This window comes from Aulonocara stuartgranti, assembly GCF_965226115.1.
Source record: "Aulonocara stuartgranti genome assembly, chromosome: 3".
In the NCBI taxonomy this organism is placed as follows: domain Eukaryota; kingdom Metazoa; phylum Chordata; class Actinopteri; order Cichliformes; family Cichlidae; genus Aulonocara; species Aulonocara stuartgranti.
In genome coordinates, this window is record NC_138941.1 from 61,317,355 (window position 1) to 61,339,840 (window position 22,486).

Sequence of the window (22,486 nt, forward strand, 5' to 3'; positions counted from 1 at the left end):
GCTTGGCATGCTGCAATATTAACATACACCAGGTTACTGACAACCCTTTTTCAAGCCAAAACGGATAAGACTACATCTAAAACACAATATCCTCTTTAGCATGAGACAAAACAAAACTCAACTCTGACCTTCCCCTTGGTCTCAATGGGTTGGCCAATTATCCAGAACATAAATCTATTGGAATTTTAAGATCAGAGCCATACCACCAGAAAACAAACATCTACTCAAACTGGCATATGGATACTATGAAACATGCATTTCTACAACAGTCTGATTCTAAACTACCTGAATCTGATGTAAACCCGTTCCTATTGATAGAAAATCTCTTAAGACATTTACTGTGGGAGGTCCCAAAGAAATCCAAGATGACAATAATCATTCAGAGAATTCTACAAAATAAGACAAAACACTATTTCCATATAAAAATATAAAAACAAAGATAAGAAAAGTCAACGTAAACTTAAATTATTAACTTAATATCATGTTTACATTACATAACTGACAAATTACAAACTGCAAACTTCAAAAAAAAATTACTAAAACTTTAATAAGATGATTAAATCAGTCCCAAGGAATCCTGGGAATTATTGTAGTTCATTGCTCTGATTGGTGACTTTGAAAAGTAATCAGTATCAGCTAATGTGTCACCAATCAGAACTGAGGATGAGTGGATGCCCCACCGTTTTAGTGCTGCTCTTCAAACGAGCCATAGAGATTGAAAATGTGACGTCATTTAAGGGTAAAACCGCAAAGGATTCTGGGAATTCATGGCAAGAGGTACTAGCGCATACAGGCTTTCAATTGAAATCAGTTACACAGCGATAAAAAGAAACACAAAAAATGGAAAGAAGCTGTTGTATTATTAACTGCAATAGCCGGTCACATGACAGCCACGGGAAGCCGACGGGTAAAGCAGATAAAACAGGTTTTTTGGTTTTTTGTATCACTAATTGCCCAGTACGATTACAGCATACAATATTGTCACTGCTACATTTCTGTAATCCGTACCAGAAATTATTTCCACTACTAATTAATTACCATTGAGCTTAAAGGTCCTATTAATAAACGGTTAACGAATGTGTATTTATGAAGACAATTTGTGAGACTGGTAAACTTACCTTTGTTTGTACGATGGTCTTTCGTTCTACACGGTGCATTTCAAGGTCCTGTACCCATCCGTCGGTAAACTGTACCTGGGCTTGTTGCAGTGACCTGAAGTTACTAAACTTCATGAATGTATGCACTGGTGGTGGTGAAAGTTGGGCAGCACGCTAACGTCTTTTGTCCACTCTGTGTGCTCGTAAGGGTCTAACCCTTTCACTCCTTTGATTTTTTTCCACGTATCTTTTCTTTGCCTTTTCGTCGAGTCTGTCTTTGTACAGACCAGCATTGTTATCCTTCGTTTTGTACATACCTTTTTTGGGGGGCAAAGAAAAAGCAAGAAGGTATTGGAACCGGAGAATGAACGTTTTGCAGTGCTGCAAATACTTGCATTTGATGCGGTACTTGGATTGTTTTGCCACGAGTTCCCGGCATGCAATGCGCAAAAGTCACGTGGTCTGTCAATCTGTATTGTGGGCTTGTTGTTCCTACTGAGGTTCAGACAAACTGTTTGGGTTTCTGGTTGGGGGTCGGCGTGGCTTGTGGTGGGAGGGGCTTTTGCTTCTCTGATGACTCTCCCTGGTCACTAGCTGTGGATAAATAAAAGTAGAAAATGAGGAACTGTCACACTGATCTGAGCCCTGAAGTGAAAAATAAACTGAATATGAGCATAATGGAGCTGAAAATAGGTTTAAGGTTTAAAACAAGAAAAGAAAATGCACAGTTCTCACACCCGGAGTGTACCGTCGTCTTTTATATGCAATCTAAGGTTTAAGTTCTAATGACCGAAAATCAGGCTGATCTAAACTACATCTACATAAAAAAGTCAAAAGAGAAGACTCATATGACATTTGTTATTCATATTTTAATAAATAAAAAAAAATGTGAATCCTGTGACCAAATCTAAAAATCAATGAAAAATTTGACATCACTCTAAGCCACCACCAAAGGTGTGCAATACAGTAAATGTTGGTCTCAATCTGATACTAGATTGAGACCAACGTTTAATGAAATGCTCTAAAAGTTAAATTAGACAAAGATGATCAGAGAAAATAAAAACCATAGTTTTTAAATGATGATTTCCCTTTTTAAGAAAGAAAAAAACAGCGGTTTTGTGATAGGCTGACGTTTGTTTTCTTGGTTTTAACTGGATTTCTTTTTACAGTTTCAGGACTTTTGTACAAAAACACATAGCTTGTGGTAATTAAGCTTCAGGTTTTGGTGAAGCCCTCAGAGGTGAAATACAGATTTGTGTGTGCATGTATTTGTGACTTACTCTGTAGCTTGGAGAGAGAGTACTTCAGCCCTCTCATGGCTTTAGCTTGGTTACTTTTAAACCTGGCGAGACCGAATTCCTGGCGGAGAAAGACAAAGAATTAGTCAAAGATAAATACCCGCACCATACGTTAGCTGTATATAGATACTGACGAAGTGTCACATAGTTGGTATTGGTATCTTGGCTTGGCTTGAGAGCCAGGAGGTATTACTTCACAATGTTCTGAGTGTTTGCAGACAAGTCAGCATCTTCCATGCAAACTATGGGCGACAATGGACAATCTGATAAGAGACCAAACCAATCGCAGACAGAATTTTGGTGCAGCACCCTCTTTGCAACGAATTTCCCCAGCAACAACTCGCTAACTAGTCAGGGGTTTTATTTATGACCTGCATTGCCAAGGAGTAACCGAGATATTAGCTAAGCCAACATGAAGCTATGTAACAAGCATAACAACCCAACTGCAAAAATAATGGAATAAAATTATAATCACAAACATGCAGAACATTAAGGCAAACTAAGCAGCCGTTATCAAGTTCGTGTTGACCACACCTCCAGCCATTACTGGGGATCTTTTATAGAGATTGAAAATGTGATGTCATTCTGGGGTAAAACCACAAAGGATTCTGGGAATTCGTGGCAAGAGGTACTAGCGCACGCATGCTTTCACATGAAAACAGTCACACAGGGATAAAAAGAAACACAAAAAATGGCGAGAAGCTGTTGTATTATTAACTGCAATAGCTGGTCGCATGACAGCCACGGGAAGCCGACGGGTAAAGAGATTGTTTATGGGATTACGTCATGGAAGAGAAATTGTTCAAGCCATGTTTCCGAAGTAACAAGAGCTGACGTATGGCCTGGATTGGAGCAATTTGAAGACCAAATATAACGTTTCAGAACACTCCAGCTCACATGTTAGTCTGCTCCAAGCATTTCCACAACAGTAAGTCTTCTGTTGTAGTTATTACGTAATTTATCATAACATAATTGGTGATGTAGGTTACAAGTAAGTCTTATATTGATTTGAATAGAATTCATTGCGCTATGCTGCTTTGTTCACTGTGGCTTTGCGGGCTAATGTTTGTTATGTTTTGTAGGAAAACCAATGCAAAATGCTGGAATGTGATCCAGACTGAGCACCCTCTATCAACCTGGATCATACTGAGTTTAAAGCTGCTACCACAGCCAGATTTGATCGGTTAAGAGAGAGCGAGATCAAAACAGCCACGAAAATCCCGCATATATGTGCCCAAGTGTTGTTTTCAAGCAATCAAGTGATGAATAACTGTTTTCTACTATGCTGGTTTCCAATGTTGTTGTTGTTGTTTTTTTGTTGTTGTTTTTTGCATTGTTGATTTGTTTTTTATTGAAGCAGCTAATAAAGCATAATGGAATACAATTTTGCCTCTTTCTTGTAAGATTCTATAATAGAATGAAACAATAATGCCAGTTATAAAGAAAGACAATAAATTGAATGAATTATGAAACACTTATTTTTTTTCTATTAGATCTGAAAATGTTGTGTAATACTACAACCTGAAACTACAAACAGATTTCGTTGGCCTGTACAGAAGAAAAAGGGAAAAAAAATGTAACAACAGCTGTGAAATGGAATAGTCCAAATCACCAAAAGTAAACTGGACCTGGGCTTGTTGCAGGGATCTGAAGTTAATAAACATGAAGTGCATACACTCACACTTAGGACCATACAATAATAAATATGTCCGTGATGAAAGTTGGGCAGCACGCTAACGTCCTTACTCCACTCTGTATGCTCGTATGGGTCTGACCCTTTCAATCCTTTGATTTTTTCCTTGTCCTTTTTTTTTGCCTTTTCGTCAAGTCTGTCTTTGTACGGACCTGCCGTGTTGTCCGTCGTTTTGTACATAACTGTTTTTGGGGTAAATAAAATGCAATTAGGGATTAAAACCACAGAATTAATGATTACCGGTGCTGGAAATACTAGCGCTTGATGCAGTGTTTTGATTTTGTTGCCACGGGTACCCACAAAGCAATGCACGAAGGTCACGTGGTCTGTCAATCTCTATCAGAAATACACTAAGAGAAGCTGGTGTGTTCTTTATACTTTAAGTGATAGTACCGTATTTTCACGACCATAAGACGCACTGTGCTAAAAGGCGCAGTCTCAGTTATGTGTGCCATTACTGTATTTAACACACACATAAGGCGCACTGGATCATAGGGCGCATACAAGTACCGTATGCGTATTTAAAAATAAAGCGGGAGCAAACCTGAGTTCGGTACCTTACTCACATTTTTATTACCAGTAATCGTCATCATCAACAACACACAAGCATACAAGTGTGCGTATTTAAAAATAAAGCAGGAGCAAAACAAAGTTTGGTACTCACATTTTTATCATCAATCAAACCCATCGAAGTCCTCATCCTCTGTGTCTGAATTGAACAGCTGCGCTAAATCTTCATCAAACATGCCAGGTTCACTTTCTTCACTGTCAGAGTCACTTTCCGTGCCGTGCGGCTCCTCGGAAATGATGCCGGCTTTCGCGAAAGCTCGAACAACAGTGCCAGCAGACATGTTAGCCCAAGCATCTACAATCCATTGGCAAATTGTGGCGTAACTCGCCCGGCGCTGGTTTCCACTCTTGGTTAAACTGTGGTCTCCATCGGTCATCCATCGCTGGATGTGTTTGTCGCCGATGTGTTTGCTGCAGTAGAAGCGGAAGATGGCCAGCTTTTCCTTATAATCCGCTGGAAGTTGCTGCGCTACCGTAGTCCTGGTCCGGATGGAAAAATGGCACCGTTTCATAAAAAGTGAAAGTGAAACTGCTTTTAGCCGAATGGTGACCGTCGAAACGCTTCTCCCGCTCGTTCTTTGCTCGATGATCGCCTTATGTCCGCGGAAACTCAGCTGCGTCTTCTTGACCTGCCGGAGCTTGTTTTCCAGCTTCCTCCACTTGCGAACCATCGATTCATTAATCTTAAATTCTCTCGCCGCTGCTCGATTTCCATGTTCCTCCGCATAGCTGATGGCCTTCAGTTTAAACTGTGCTTCGTAAGCGTGTCTCTTTGCCATTTTCAGGGTTGTTAAAACAACGATGTCCTGCATAACGCACATACCTGTTCTTTTATACAGGTATGTGCAATAAAGTCAACGCACACACTTCACCCTTTAGCGTTCTCATGGTGTTCTCTACTACGTCCTCCTTACAACACAGGGCGCACTGCGCTATAGGGCGCGCCGCACTTTTTGAAGAAAATCTAAGACTTTTAAGTGCGCCTTATGGTTGTGAAAATACGGTAGGTTGAGTTTGGGTTTTGGTGGCCAATTTTCCCTAGGACTGAAACATTTGTATGTTTGTGTATACCTGTATGGGTCGACCCAGTCCATATACAGCTGTGGAGATCCAGGCCTCCCTCCTCAATTTGGTCCAAGATGGCTGACCATGGTTCTCTTCAAACAGACACCGCTCCACAACAGTCTTAGAGGCAGAGACGGTAGAAAATGTACAAAAAAGCCCGTTTTTACTCCAAACACAAACTGTTCAAGCACAGGAAAAAGTATTATATTCAACCCGGAGGGCGGTGCACTTTTGGACGGACCAATCGGAGTCTACGCTGCGGGACTGTTTTGATCACGCGGACTGGGAAATGTTTCACGTGGCTGCTAGGGACATTGATGAGTACATAGACTCAGTCTGTGGATTTATCAGGAAATGCGTGGAAGATGTCGTCCCATCCAGAACAGTTAAATCCATCCCAAATCAAAAACCCTGGATTAACGGAGATGTTCGCGCGGCACTGGCGGCACGGAGCACCGCCTTTGCCTCCGCGAACACATTGGACTACAAACACGCACATTACCAACTCCAGAAGATGATCAAAGCAGCCAAACGTGAGTACAGGGACAGGGTGGAGCAACAGTTTGACAACCCTCGGAGTATGTGGCAGGGACTAAACACGATCGCAGACTTTAGAGGGAAACCCAGCACACCGCAGACCACGGCCTCTCTGTGTGAGGATCTAAACGTATTCTACGCTAGATTCGACACAGCGAACACCATGAGACCGGACAGGGTGCGCACCGCGGATGACGTCAGTGCGCACACTGTGTCTGAGGAGGATGTGCGGAAGTGCTTCAGGAAGGTGAACGCACGCAAAGCTACAGGTCCGGACGAGATTCCCGGCCGCGTCCTCAAGTCATGCGCGGCTCAGCTGGCTGGAGTGTTCACGCACATCTTCAACCTTTCCCTCTCTCTGTCTGTAGTCCCAGCCTGCTTCAAAATGGCCACCATCGTCCCTGTACCCAAATCCTCCACCATCTCCTCATTGAATGACTGGCGACCTGTAGCCCTGACCCCCATCGTAAGCAAATGCTTCGAGAAGCTGGTCAGGGACTTCATCTGCTCTGCACTACCCGACTCACTGGACCCTCTACAGTTCGCATACCGCCACAACAGGTCCACTGATGATGCCATAGCCCTGACACTACATACTGCCCTGTCACACCTGGAAAAGAGAGACACGTATGTGAGAATGCTGTTTGTAGATTACAGCTCAGCATTCAATACCATCGTTCCCTCGAAGCTGGACAGGAAACTGCAGGATCTAGGACTGAGCAGCTCCCTCTGCAGCTGGATCCTTAGCTTCCTGTCTGACAGACGCCAAGTGGTCAGACTGGGCAGCATCACCTCATCCCCCATCACACTGAACACTGGTGCTCCACAGGGGTGTGTACTGAGCCCTCTCCTGTACTCACTCTACACCTACGACTGCACAGCCACTAACAGCTCCAACATCATTGTGAAGTTTGCGGACGACACTACAGTGGTGGTTCTTATCACCAATGGTGATGAGACGGCTTACAGGGAGGAGGTCAGCGCCCTGACCCACTGGTGTCAAGACAACCATCTCACCCTCAACATCGCAAAGACAAAGGAGTTGATAGTGGACTTCCGGAGGTGCAGAGAAGTACACACCCCCATCACCATCAACGGCGCTGCTGTGGAGAGAGTGAGCAGCTTCCGGTTCCTTGGTGTACATCTGGCTGAGGATCTTACGTGGTCAGTACACACAAACAAAACAGTGAAGAAGGCGCAGCAGCGCCTCTTCTTTCTCAGGAGACTGAAAAGATTCGGCATGAGCCCCCGCATCCTCAGGACCTTCTATCACTGTGCCATTGAGAGCATCCTCACTGGATGCATCACCACCTGGTATGGCAACAGCACCGCCTACAACTGCAAAGCTCTCCAGCGAGTAGTGCGGTGCTCTGAACGGATAATTGGAGGTGAGCTTCCCTCCCTCCAAGACATCTACAGGAAGCGCTGCCTGAGGAAAGCGGGGAGGATCATCAAGGACTCCAGTCACCCCAGCCATAAACTGTTCAGACTGCTTCCATCAGGAAGGAGGTTCTGCAGCATCCGGTCCCGTACCAGCAGACTGAGAGACAGCTTCTTCCATCAGGCCATCAGACTGCTGAACACTTCATAGACACCTCACCTCCACTACTGGAACTTCAACATTATGCACTACATACTGTACAGCAATGCCACTGTTTTGCACATGTCTCAACTCTGTATATTTTTATATATTTTATTTATTGTTTACTCTATTTAATTTGTAAAATATGTGTACACACACACACACGTAGAAAAATATTTAGTATACACATCCAGAAATGCATATACTATTATATATTGTACATATATTTATTAGTTTCAGATGTAGCCATTCTTGTATTTTGCCTGTTTACATTATTGTATTTTGCACAACTCTGTTGCTTATGAAGCTCGCACACAAGAATTTCACTCACATGTGCTGTACCAATGTACCTGCACATGTGATGTGACAATAAAAGTGATTTGATTTGAACTTAGTTAAATACTGAAAATGTTAAAACCAACCAGACTGTAAGAGGCCTTGTAGTTTTCCAGTCAAAAAGCATTTATACCTGTGTCCAGTGCAGTTCTTTAAATCCGCAAATTCATCCATTTTCTTGTCCTTTCTGAGATGAGCAAAAGTGGAGAGAATGGCCTCATTTAGGCAACTATCTCCAGCCTTTCCAGCAAGGCATTCCCAGTCCAGTCCTGTTTCTGTCACAGGTCTCCTCACAGCTGGACATGCCCAAAACCCCTGACCTAGTCCATCAAAGTCTAGATGTGCAGGAGATCTCCTATTCAGGTGCTCAAACCATGTCAGCTGGTTCCTCTATTACAGTGGTTCCCAAACTTTTTTGCTGCCTTTGTTTTACAACACGCACGCACACGCACAAACACATCCTCCAACCACACACGCCCATATTTTGCTCCATTGTGGTTTCTTTCACACCTCAAACATTTAGTAAACAATTAAGCAAATACAAGTAACTTGCAATAAATTACAGGCAGTAAGAAAGTAAACTATTACACTACGTCCACACCTACACGGGTATTTTTGAAAACGCAGCTGTTTCGTTGACACATAAACAGCATTTCGAATCACCAAAAACGGAGATTTTTTTAAAAACTCCTTTTTTTCCGTTTACGTGTGGACGAGGAATACAGAGTTCGTCACGCAACGTCAAAGGTATGTGCCTTTTTTCACGTCACGCTGTGCGCACGTTATTGTTTACATGAGATGAATTGCAGAATGGCAGATAGAGACAAAATACTGTTAATCTTACTGTCTACAGGTTTTACACACTAACATATACAAACGCAGTTACTGTCCCTCCATTTAGAAAGGCAGAGGCGTCACGGTGTGATTATTTTACTGTATGTGTAATAATATTCAACATTGCTATCAATGCATTTTTCAAAAAATGCCTCTCTGTGCAAAATGGGTTTAAAAACATAAACAACTGTGGGATACTGTTTGTCCGTGATAGGGAGAGCACAGTGCTGCTCCCAACGCAGGGAAAACCAATCCTGCAGGGGAGACTTGTGCACTTGGCACTTGTGCAGGTGAAACCAAAGGGCAGATATGCTTCGCCAGATTTTCTAGTCTTTGGCTTAGAATGAAGTTGGTTTGGAAACATATTCAGCGATGCTTCATCTCCTGCTTTGCATTTCTGTGGGCGCCCTGTGCTAGCAGTGTCCAAGAGTTTTGTTTTCTCTCTCCCTCCCTTTTCATACCGCGCCCCCCCTGCAATGGCTCCACACTTTGGGAAGGTCTGCTCTATTACATCTATGACCATGATCTCATGCTTTCATGCTATTCACAGCTCGTGGCCATTTTCTGATTGGTTATCTCAAACTGCAAACTGCCCCATTTAAAGTGGGAGAAATCGCTTGATGACAATAAGACCATCAATCTGAACTCTATCCTATCTGTCATGGGGTGGGGGTGGGGGGGTTAATTAACCACAGTGATCTAATCAGAGCGCATCTCACCATCAGCGTGTTGTGGTTCAGGTTCCAGGTCTTGGTGATGAGCGTGTGGGCCTGAGGGTCCACGATAGAATCTTCCAGGACGTAGACCGCCCGAGCCATGTGCATGGAGAAGACCCGCTCCGCCCAGCCCGGCAGGCGGTTGGTCTTCGTCAGCAGTCGCCTGGACAGCAGGTGGTTGCTGGAGGTGACCTCGCGGTATAGGACATCTTCCGTGAGTACATGGGTGCTGGTACACCAAAACAGATCTATTTTTTTGAGAACACTCACACATTCTGTTTTTTTAAAATGTCTTTTATTGTTTAAAAAACTGAAGTTCTCCAAACAACACCCAGGGTTGATGCAGTCAAGATAAAAGCACGACAGTTTGGTCCACTTTGTCCATTGTCTGGAGAAAATGGACTAATGTGTTTTTTTTTTCTTTTATTGTACTAGATAATAAGGTGACATTTTTCACTGTTTTATAAGGGAAAAATATCAGATTCATTGATGAGAAATGACTTTGCATATTCACTGAAACAATCATTCATGGACTCATTCCGCTTCCTGGGTACCACCATTACCCAGGACCTGAAGTGGGAGCCCACCATCACCTCCGTCATCAAGAAAGCCCAGCAGAGGATGTACTTCCTGAGGCAGCTGAAGAAATTCAACCTGCCAACACGGACGATGATGCAATTCTACACCGCAATCATCGAGTCCATCCTCACCTCCTCCATCACCGTGTGGTACGCTGGAGCCACTATCAGGGACAAACAGAGACTGCAGCGTGTTGTGCGCTCTGCTGAGAAGGTGATTGGCTGCAGACTCCCATCTTTGCAGGACCTGTACACCTCCAGGACACTGCGGCGTGCAGCCCGGATCTCAGCTGACCCTTCTCACCCTGGACACAGTCTGTTTGACCTGCTCCCCTCAGGCAGGAGGCTCCGGTCCATTCGCACCAGAACCTCTCGCCATAAGAACAGTTTCTTCCCCTCTGCTGTTGGACACATGAACAATAAACGTACGACTGTTCCCACCACTAACACATGACCCTACGCTGTGTTCACTGCATCATTCCATGTTTGGCACTGATCACCACCTGCACTCTTTCTACGTAGCACTTTTAATTCTTATTCTCATGTATATATCTCATGTATATCTCATGCATATATCTTTCTACGTAGCACTTTTAATTCTTATTCTTACTTTTATTTTTTCATGTCTATTTAAGCGCAATTTATGACAGTATGTTTGCACTGAAGCACCGCAGCAATTTCCTAATGTTGTAAACCTGCTCAACATTTGGCAATAAAACCCTTTCTGATTCTGATTCTGATTAATTACCTGTATGGGTTTGGGTAGCACTGCCAGAAGGCAGCCAGCACCTGATGCCACGGGCTCTTAATGTCCACCTCGCTGTGGAAATACCTCCCCATGTCGGCATGTACTAACAGAGCTCATTCAGCAGCTGCAGGAACAACATAAGAGACAAGTTATATTTTTTTTAAATATATTTTGTATTTAGTGTCATGAGTTCCTCTTCATGTTTAAGTTTGTAGAATAAAATTCCTGTCCCGTTGGTATGAACACTCACTGAATTTGATCACGGCAAGCAAGAGAGGATAGGACAGTCGTGCCAAAGTCCCCATTAACAGGACATAGACAGCTGATTGTGCCTGCATTAGTGCCTGAAAATCCGGGTAGCTTTAAATTCTAACAGTGTGTTTAAATGACTTTAGTTTTCATACCACAAAAAGCTTTCAGACGCTAGTTTTCAGACACCAAATGAAAACCGTTGGGGTGAGCACGTTTTTAAATATGCAATTGTTAACAGTAGAATCTAAAGTTGCCACTTTAGTGAAGAAATGACTTTGCGTTGGCCGGGAATTGAACCCGGCTCAATTGCTTGGAAGGCAGCTATGCTAACCACTATACCACCAACGCTCACATCAGCAGAGGGGAAAGTAGAGCGACTTATCCTGTGATTAACACAATACTAGTACTTCTATGCAATGCTTTTCGTCATAGCATTTGTTTACTGTAAAAACTGTTAGCTGCGACCGTTATTAGGTGTTGCTACAGCTCCGAGGCCAGCATTGCTAATCCCTTTGTTTTATAACCGCACTTCACCAGCGGGCTCAAGCTAGTTAGCTGTTTAACGCGGTCGCCGCTTCGTCATCGTCTTCTTTTTTTTTTATCTAAATGCTGAAGTCAGCGTCCGAGGTTGCTAGTACAAACACCCTCTACCGTAAACGTCGCAGTCTGTTGTAGCTGCTGAGGAAGCTAACAGCTTCGGCTAGCCAAGTAACGGACGTACCTAAAGCGCGTGTTTCTCAAAGCCCGGCGGACTGTAAGTGAGCCGGCATGGATAAAACACAGAAGCGAGGCAGTTCGGGGGTTTCTTTGTAGCAGCTGCTTATTTGAGACAGAAACAAAGAAGAAAAAAAGTGGACCCAGGCGGTCATACGTGCACTTACCGCCTTTTTCCACCAGATGGCAGACTAGACAAGCAGAAATCAGGTCGCGCTGCTTGGTAAACGGTTCACGACTAAGGCTACGTTCACACTGCAGGTCTTAATGCTCAATTCCGATTTTTTGATCAAATCCGATTTTTTTGTCTCCTCGTTCACACTACAAATAAAATGCGACAGCAAACGCGCTCTAGTGTGAACGCTCAAAGCGGCCCGCATGCGCAAAAGAAGATGTCACACACAACGCGCTCTGTTTAGACCAAGAACAAACAGTATTGTTTGACTGATGGCCGTTAATATAAAGACTTCGGACTTTACGTTTCCCAATTTTTGCTTTAAGTTATTTTGTTATTTACATAATAATGTAAATAACCTAATAATGATCCTTATTGCTGTTTAAGAGAGGAGCGGTGCTTCAAAGGATAGCTGCAGATTTCTGTCAGAATCTGCAGATTATACAGTACAAATAAAATGTTTACGTTGTCTTCCCAACAGTTTCACTGACATCTACACTGGATGGCTAGGAAGCGTTCGCGATGTCTTCTCGGGCGCTGATAATTGGCTTCAGTCTTGTGTCGGTGACGTAAAAGGCGGATTTAATGCGACTTGACCGTTCAAACAGCAGTCGCTTTCTAAAACATCGGATATGTATCGGATTCAGTACCACATACGAAAGTGACCCAGATCGGATTTGAAAATATCGGATTTGCGCCGTTCACACTGTCATAGCATGATCGGATATGGGTCGCATAGGGTCAAAAAAATCGGATTTGATGCGCTTTCGCCTGCAGTGTGAACGTAGCCTAAATCCACATGATCTGCAGACCGCATGAAGTTTGGAGGTCTGTGGCAACTCTGCAAAAATTTGGTGCCCTCTGTGCACTCACTCTGTCAATTTACATGATTTACATATTTTAGTCTAGGCAACCCAAAATGTGACGTTCACATATGTGGACGCCAGGTTCTAGGAGGTTAAAGAAGTCCAGATGCTTTTCCTTCCAAGCTCCTTAGATCACAATACAGTTTCTCTCAATCTTTTAAAGTGTAAATCTGTCTGTACTTGCTGGTACCACTTCTGTCTGTTGCACTTATTTACTCTAGGATGGGTGTCAGCTAACAGAAAAGGAGTAAATACTTTTTTCCATTGTTACAAAATAAAATAATAAATAAATAACTATACTGTACAGGCAAAAATATACTACAGACACTTTTCAGTTGTGAATTGAAGCAGGCCTGGTCAGATTTAGAGCAAATCTAAGTTTCAGGTGATATATCCACTTAGACTATGGTTTAAAGATCTAATGTTTAAGAGAATAAAGTTGTTATGATGAGATTGAGCAGTGATTGATCCCCTGGACTTGCTTGATACCCTGCACTTTCCATGGAATTCCTATCACATAAGCTGGCCCTGAAGACCTGCACTTCATGTTGTTGATGAAAAAAAGACAGTTGAAAAATGCAAGAAATGTTTAAGAAATTCTAAGATTTTTTTTTTCTTGGGCAGCACGGTGGCACGGTGGTTATCACTGTTGCCGCACAGCAAGAAGGTCCTGAGTTCAATTCCAACATCAGGCCGGGGTCTTTCTGTGTGGAGTTTGCATGTTCTCCCCGTGTTTGCGTGGGTTCTCTCTGGGTTCCGGCTTCCTCCCACCGTCCAAAGACATGCAGCTTGTGGGGATAGGTTAATTGGATAATCCAAATTACCACTAGGTGTAAATGTGCGAGTGAATGGTTGTCTGTCCCTGTGTGTTGGCCCTGCGACAGACTGGCGACCTGTCCAGGGTGTACCCCGCCTTGCGCCCTATGACAGCTGGGATAGGCTCCAGCGCCCCCCGTGACCCTGAAAAGGATAAGCAGATGGATGGATTTTTTTTTTCTTTCGCAATCACTGTTTAAACATAACTACCAAAAGAGCTGTACAGGAAAGGAGTGTCTCCTGTCTGGTAAAATACCATGAATTCAGTCCAGGTTAAATGACTCAATAATATGGGCTGCACCCCATAAAGTAAAGCAAACTTATCTTGTAAAATTAGGGTGACCATATTTTGATTTCCATTTGATTTCCAAAAAAGAGAAGATTTGGCTTAGTCAAGAAAAACTTTAATAATACAATTGCTTAAAGAAAACTTTAACATATTTAAACGATAGGCTTTTACAAGTCAACAACTGCAAAAAAGAGGACGGTTGGTCACCCTAGTAAAATGGTGAAATATTATCCGTTCATCCATTCTCTTCTGCTTATCCAATGGGGAAATATTGTTTTTCTGAAAAATTCTCAATAAATTACTTAGTACAGTGGTCCCTCGTTTATCGGGATAGTTATGTTCTAAAATTAACCCGCAATAGGTGAAATCTGCGAAGTAGCCAACTTTATTTTTATACAATTATTATAGATGTTTTAAGGCTATAGAACCCCTCACAACACACTTTATACACTTTTCTCAGACAGGCATGAACATTTTCACACTTTTCTCTCTTGTTTAAACACTCTCAAAGTTCAAACCTTTGTAGAAAAATAAGTCCAGTATTATAGAATGAAACCAAAGAAACCCACAGGTGACTTTGACGGTGCAAAACGTTTCATCGCCATTGTTGTGTTTGTTGGCGAGAAAACTTACAAACACACAGTACAGCACTTCAAAGCCACACTGGTAGCGATCAAAGATTTATTTAAACTTGACAAGCTGGACACATTCTGTAATGTACAGGAGACACGGCACGAGATTGATTGACAATGGTCACCCTGTACACCTCTGACTTCTGCTACAACTCTGAATTATGCCACATTCAGAAGTTTGCAGATGACACAGCCATCATGGGGTGTATCTGGGATGATCAGGAAGAGGAGTAGAGAAGTCTGGTGAGGAACCTTGTCGCGTGGAGTCACACAAACCACCTGCAACTCAACACCTCAAAGACTAACGGTGTGTTCACACCGAACGCGATGGACGCGAATAGAGCGTCAGGTTTACATGTAAAGTCAATGGAAAGGCGCGATGACGCGCGATTGCGGGTCCCGCGAAAATTCGGAAGCAGATTTGCGTCGCGAAAACGCCAAAACGCGTGAAACGCGCGTCAGTGTAGCGCGTCTGGCGCGTTTGACGCGCGAATAAAACCACGCGCGTCAGTTTTTGTGTTGCATTTTGTGCATACGCGCGTTTCGCGTCTACCGCTCGAGTTGGAAAAAGCTGAACTCGAGCGTCAAATCGCGCCGCGACAACCAATCAGGAGCCTGGTGACGTGGCTCTGACCTAGGTCAAAGGGGCAGATCCAGCCAAAGCCCTTCATTCTTCATTCAGTATGGAGGAAAAGCTAATCAGCGCTGTGGCTAACCACCCTGAGCTGTATGATGCCAGCTACTATTTTTACCGAGACAGGAATAAAAAGGACCTAGCTTGGAGACACATAAGTGAGGAGATCGGGCAACCTGGTAAGTTCATTCCTTCTTCTTTTTAATTTTCAGACTGACCCGATGAAGCCGCGCAAAAGCTAGCAAGCTAGCAAGCCTGCCTACTGTCCCGCGATTTTCCCACTGTTGTACAAATACCTTTCCGCTAACCAGATAATGCGTTTATTCAGAGGACATCTGCAGGAGAAAGTGGAAGAGCCTCAGGGACACCTATAATAAGGAGAAGAGGGCAGAGAAGGAGAAGAGGAGTGGGTCGGCAGCAGGATCGGGGAGGAGATGGAAGTTCTTCGCGGTCATGGGGTTTCTGGACCCCTTCCTCACCCCGCGGGAGACTAGCGGTAATATGGTGCGGACCGTGGAGAACTTCTCCCCCGAGGACCAGGGACAGCCCGAAGAGGCAGCAGGGGAGTGTCAGTCAGAAGGTATGTTTACAATGAATTAATGTAGGCAGTTAATTAATGCGTGTTGTCATACAGGAATATATTTTGTTTATTAATAAACAGTATACAGTAGTCCCGCTGTTCATCCGTCACTGCCTCGCCTTTTCGCTGATTTTGTTTTTATTGCACCGTACAGCATTGCATTCTGCAGCCCAAATGACAAATCTCCTCCGTGTCGTGTCTCCTGCGCTTGCCAAACTTATCATGTTTGGTTTTGATATCCATCATGTCCAATAGAAAAAAACAGCACAAAAACACTCTTAACTATGACCCTCATTCGGAAATATAAAACCTGCACCGGGGAGGGAAAAAGGCGCACAAAAGTGGCGCCGCAGACGGAGAAAAAGCGCGGCATAATACGTTTTAAAATCGACAAAGGTTTGCACTTTGAGAATCAACTTGTGAGAACTGTGACTACTGTTCATGTGCTGCAATAAATGAGAGACCACTGTATATAATAATAAGTATATAATAATATAATATTCTCTATGACTATTGTCTTCAACCTGTTAACATTTAATATTGTCTTGATAGAGTCAAGTAATCATGCAGCAGAGTCCTCCCATGTTGCTTCTCCTGACTCCCCAGTCCCTGGTCCCTCCACTCCTGCTGCTGCACCCACAGGTATGAACATCAAGCACTGATAGCTTTTTACTTGCTTGAATCCCCTTGTGATCACCTTTACTAAATATCTACAACCAATCTGTTCATATCCTGGTTTTCTTCAATTTTGAAAATGAAAATCTAGTAGCAACCTTCTCATTTCTTTGTGGTGTTTTGTTCTGTGTTTTACAGGCCCACAGAGGAGGACAGCTCGAAGGCGGGCGAGGGAAGGGTCCCAGGACGGTCCATCGGCGGTGGAGCTGGCTATCCTGGAGACCCTAAAGAGGCCACGCCCGTCTGCAACTGAACATTTCCTCCTCAGCCTTGTTCCTGCTCTGGAGAGCATGCCGCCTCAGACACGAGAATTCGTGAAATTCCAAATTTATAAATCAGTTTATGAAAACAGCACAGCTGTGCTAAATTTGGAAACATTGGACCCTAATGATCAGTAGTTTTCTGATGAGGCAGCAGCTCTCCAGAGCAGAAACAATGTTCTTATGTTTATCCTCCTTCTCCCTGAGGCTCTTCCACTCCAAGCTGGGTCCTTTTTATTCCTGTCTGTCTGTAAATAGTTAAATTTCATATATTTATGTTGAATCTTTTTGTTACTGAATTTATATCTTTTATCAAATAAACATTTATAATGACAAATGTCTTTGTTCTACTACACAGCAAATATTGGCACCCGACTTGACAAAAGTAGAATTTATTTCATATTACACTAATAACAAAACATACTAATACAGTGGGATGCATAAGTTTGGGCAACATTGTGAAAAGTAATTATTTTCCTGTACAAATCGTTGGTTGTCACAATAAAAATTGTCAGTTAAATACATCATATAGGAGACACACAGTGATATTTGAGAAGTGAAATGCAGTTCACTGGATTTACAGAAAGTGTGCAATAACTGTTTAAACCAAATCAAGCAGGTGCATAAATTGGCAACACAAAAAAAGAGAAATAATATAAATATGTAGTGTATATCAATGTGTGTGTCTCCTATATGATATATGTAAGTGACATTTTTTACTGTAACAGCAATTCATACAGGAAAATAATGACTATTAATAAGGTTGCCCAAACTTTTGCACCACACTGTATACAGGAACATAGTGAAAACAAGTTGCAGAGTAAAAAGAGGTTAGTTTATTTTGGCGTAGAGCTCCATTTATTAAGAAAAATTTAAAAAGACAGGAACACTCTTTAGAGGTTTGTGGGTGGCTCTTAAAAGAGCCGTTGTGGGGAAGTCACTCAGACTTCAAACAGGCTACTCCTTTGGTTGCCAAGACACGGCTCCCTCTGCCGAGAAGTGAGCCATGAACTTCTCCCTCACCAGGACAGCCTCTGAACGCGATGGTCCTGAAGGAGTCCCCAGTGGCAAGGAACCTGGACAAAATTGTTTAAAATGAGTATTATGTGTACTGCAGTTACAAAATACATTATTGAAATTCCAAAATTCCAAATTACAAAACATAAATCTTACATAAAACATTTTGTAATTATAAGGATAATTACATGATATATTTTAGATATAATCCAAAACAGTCTGCGGTGATTATATACAAATATTCAACTATCCCAGAATTAAACCAGGTCTAAATAAAAAAAAGGAGTGAGTATCACTACAAAGATTAACCCACATTGGTCCTAATACCAGTTTGATATCAGCAAACACCGAGAGCATACCTATGACACCACAGCCATGCTATCATTCAAACACTGATAACAGCATAAATCGAATTAAATCGGGACTTGATGAGACCGTCTGAGTATCACTAGGAATATTATCGGTAAACACCGACAGCATTCACTGTTAGCATAGCACATCCATGATAGCAGTGTATAAATGGATGGTTTAGCATATTAGCACAGGTATCAATAAAGGACTACCGTATTAAATACTTTTACTAACCTCAGGCAGACGGACAGGCGCTCTGCAGGTGGGATTGAGCGCCTGTAGTTGGTGTCTAGGCGGGCGATGCTGGGACCGACGAGGGAAAGCAGGTTCTCAAACTGGCCGACGGTGATAGCGCTGGAATCGGCCATCATCCAGGCGCAGCTCCTGGAGCAAATGGTGAAACTCACCAAACTGCTCACGCCTCTGGAGGACCTGATGGACCCAGGTACGGCGAGGACGTCTTTTACGCTGCTGCTCTGCTCTCCACAGTAAATAGAGAAGGGAGACTCTCTCTTCAAGCGCTAGCTCGAAAGCTGCCATCTTGCAAAGATACCGGTCTGGCACAACTTCCTCCCACATTCCTCCCACATTTCCGGTTCACGCGCGTCAAAATGGATTTTTCTTGGACACGCGTTGAGACGCGAATGTACACGCGTCAATTTAGGGGCGTTTGGGGCGTTTTATTCGCGTCCATCGCGTTCGGTGTGAACACACCGTAAGGAACTGGTTGTGGACTTCGGGAGGTCCAGAGAAGGTCCCCTGCCGGTTCAGATAGAGGGGGAGGAGGTGGTCAACAAGTACAAGTACCTCGGGCTGTGGGTGGACAACAAACTGGACTGGTCATGCAACACAGAGTACCTGTATAAAAACACCCAAAGCCGACTGTACTTCCTCAGGAGGCTGAGGTCTTTTAACATCTGCAGGAAGCTCCTGAGGATGTTTTACCAGTCAGTGGTTGCTGGAGTACTTTTCTATGCTGTGGTGTGCTGGGGGAGCAGCACAGCAAAGAAGGACTCATCCAGGCTGGAGAAACTGATCAGGAAGGCTAGCTCTGTGGTCGGCATGAAGCTGGACACTCTGGTGACAGTGGCAGAGAAAAGGACACTAAAGAAATTGCTGGACATTATGAACAATGCTGGGCATCCTCTGCACACGGCCATAAACAACCAGAGGAGTCTGTTCAGTGACAGGTTGCTTCTCCCAAAGACAAGAACCAACAGACTTAAAAACTCCTTTGTCCCACACGCCATCAGACTGTTTAACGCCTCTCTGGAGGGGAGAGGGAGGGGAAACAGGAGGACAAAGGAGGGGGGAACAACTAAGCTGTAGCGCCTCTTCACTTCACTGTGAAATACCTTTGTGCAATACTCTTGTTAATAGTCAACGGTGCAATAGACCTCAATACTTTAAATGTGCAATTCACTTGTATTTTTATTTTTATTCCTATTTATTCTATTTATCCCCTTCGTATATTTTATTTATATATCTCTGTATTTATATGTGTGTGTGTGTGTGTGTGTATATATATATATAATATTCTGCTCACGCTCTGTAACTTCTTTTTTTTTTTTTTCTTATCTTATCTTATCTCTCTCTTATCTGGTCTACAGCCAATCAGGATGCAGAACACAATGTGCTGAAAAAAAAAAAAGAAGAAGAAAAAGAAAAAACTACGGAGCCCTGCAAGGGACATGGGAGAACAAAAATGAAGATGAACTTTTGCGAGATTTCGCAAAAGTAACTCGGGATCTCGCAAACGTTTTGCGAGATCTCGCAAAATAGGCTGCATCCTTCAGAGGCTGCCAGCTTGAAGCTGACGACCCAGGCGACGAAGGCTGGCCCAATTCAAAGGCTGCTCCAAATGTGTCCTTTGTGGGCCAGCCTTTTCAGGCGAGAATCTAGCTGTGTACACTTCAAATATCTGCTTGTTTTATCAAGACATCATATATTTGCAAAGGTGCTCCAACGTTTTTGGAGATGTCTGTTACCCACCAGTTTGAAGTTTTGCGAGATCTCGCAAAAGTTCATCTTCATTTCTTTTCTCCCATGTCCCCTGCGGGGCTCAGTAAAAAACAAAGCATGCAAAATTTCATGCGAAACAGCAAGGCAGCGAAAGGTGAAACGTGTTATAGTGAGGGACCACTGTATTGAAAAATTAATTACAGTATAATTTGTTTCTCCTTTCCTGTAAAATACCTACAATTTAGGCCCTATTTAAAATTATTTATGCAGTACTTGAATGTAGTTAAATAAGAGTTATCCTCTTATTCGAGTGTACCTATTTTGCCTGGTGATTTTGTCATTATACACATTAGACAAAGAAATTTAGAACCAAATTTTACATTTCATACTGGTGTTTACTATATTATACTATGTGTCTGTATCAAGTATCAGTGTCTCCTTTGTCTCCTTCTTCTTGGCTTGGTAACATGTAACAACTGAACATGTTGGCATTTTACAATTATCCCCTCTTTCTGTCAGCATTATAGATTCAGCTGTGTTGTAAAGTTAATAGGCTAAATAGGATAAGTGATGTGTCCTAAAGTATCCTTCAGATCAATGACTAGATGCTGAAAAAAAAAAGAGCTCACCTCTTGGGTCGCAGTTGCCTTTGTCTTCATCCACAAGTACACGGTTAATTTTTAAAACAGCTCCCCCAAGTTTCTTTAAATAAAATACCCCCATCCACATAAAACTAAAAAGAAAAACCCATCTCAAGCGTTGTCAAGACCCAAACAAACATATAACCCTAATCTGACTGAAAATCAGAATCAGAATCAGAATACTTTATTGATCCCTAGGGGAAATTATTTTTTGTTACAGTGCTCCATTATAAACTAACATTAACAAGACATACACTACACTAACTAAGAATAGCACAATATATACACACACACACACACACACACACATATATATATATATATATATGTACATAAAAGTCACTTATCAATAAATAGCTGAAAAAGAAACATGTGTACACAGCAAATCCAGCATGTCCAAATTAACACTGTCGGATTTGATTTCAACACTATTAAAGTGTCTATATGGGTCCACACCAGAGAGTGTTAATTTAACTCTTTTTGGAGAGTTGGTACATTAACTCTGATTTAGTGTTAAACACCAAATCTGTCTGGAGTTGATAATTTAACACTTAGTGTTAAGAGTTTATATATTAACTCTCAAAGAGTATTTTAGTTTAACTACTTAAGAGTTATCTTCTAATTCATTCTAAAAAGCGGGAATTTTACTGTTCTGAACTTCTAGAAATTTCTTTTGGAAATAAACATTTACTAAAAAGATGCAATGGTTTTTGAAAAACATTTATTCTGAACTGTGCACCACAATTTCAAAACATTTTCTGAAAGATGTAACAGTATACATGTTCTCACTTTCATTAGAATTGTGTTTATCAAAAGGTCTGACATGGTAAATGCAAATAACAGCATCTCATCACTTATTTCTTCAATACAATATGCATGTCCTTCATTCATCCCTTTGTGGAACTTCAACGCACTTCTGCTCTCCCCCATATTCCATCTTCACAAGCATATCCTGTGTGGAGATTGAATAAAAATTAGTTGACACTAATTAATGGCACAAATAATCCAGTAAACAATTGCAGCACAGTAAAAAAAAAAAAAAAGGAATCCTCTTTGAGCCATTACTTGTGTAAAGTATTTTCCCAAAAGACAAAGACACAGGCAACAGGTAATACTGAACTAAATGTAAAACCTCAACCTTTTTAATTTTTACCTAAACCGTGTGCACAAAACTCTGGAGGGATCTAAATGCTAACGTAGAATCCAGTCAGGACGTCAGCTACTGCTGTTTGCTCGTTTTTTGTTTTTTTTTTATGGGCGATCGTTTTCAGGCTTCAAGTAGCACCATTATACCAACATTTCACATTCTAGACATTGTTTTAGGTGTATTTGACCAAAAGTTTGACTGAAAATTCACATGCAAGCTTTTTTCAAGGCTGTGGTATTTGCCGCAAACAATACCTTTCAGCTAGCTAAAACAGAATATTATGCTATCACCGAGCAACATGGCTAATGCCTTTCACACAGCTTTGTCTCAACTCCAAAGCAGAGGCGGAGCCAGACATTTGAAACACCCGGGGCTTAGCCCTAAAGGGTAGTATGCATGTGGGATTTTTTTTTTTTTTTTT

General features: G+C 42.4%; 2 protein-coding genes across 2 annotated transcripts; one reads left to right on the forward strand and one right to left on the reverse strand.

Annotated features, from left to right (window-relative positions):
- Positions 1–1,010: 1,010 nt before the first annotated feature.
- LOC309704046 (PRELI domain-containing protein 1, mitochondrial-like) lies at positions 1,011–12,084 on the reverse strand. Its single transcript, XM_082529000.1, has 6 exons — positions 12,028–12,084; positions 11,055–11,178; positions 9,732–9,957; positions 5,730–5,843; positions 2,378–2,456; positions 1,011–1,691 (listed from the first exon to the last, which is right to left on the reverse strand). The coding sequence occupies exons 2-6, from the start codon at positions 11,144–11,146 to the stop codon at positions 1,600–1,602; spliced, it is 603 nt and encodes a 200-aa protein (XP_082385126.1). The 5' UTR covers positions 11,147–11,178; positions 12,028–12,084; the 3' UTR covers positions 1,011–1,599.
- Positions 12,085–15,481: 3,397 nt separating this feature from the next.
- LOC309703169 (uncharacterized protein) lies at positions 15,482–16,720 on the forward strand (the record flags this gene model as incomplete). The annotated part of the gene is made up of 3 exons (XM_082527878.1): positions 15,482–15,611; positions 15,761–16,012; positions 16,565–16,720. 3 exons carry the CDS (start codon positions 15,482–15,484, stop codon positions 16,672–16,674), a joined length of 492 nt encoding a protein of 163 aa, XP_082384004.1. The 3' UTR covers positions 16,675–16,720.
- Between the last annotated feature and the right edge of the window lie 5,766 nt (positions 16,721–22,486).

Excerpts from the sequence above, each read along its gene's own strand:
- LOC309704046 (XM_082529000.1), bottom strand. The coding sequence starts at position 11,146 with ATGGGGAGGTATTTCCACAGCGAGGTGGACATTAAGAGCCCGTGGCAT. Across the intron at positions 9,958-11,054 it reads TGCTACCCAAACCCATACAG|CACCCATGTACTCACGGAAG; the intron begins GTAATTAATCAG and ends TTGGTGTACCAG. Across the intron at positions 1,692-2,377 it reads CTCTCTCTCCAAGCTACAGA|CTAGTGACCAGGGAGAGTCA; the intron begins GTAAGTCACAAA and ends ATTTATCCACAG.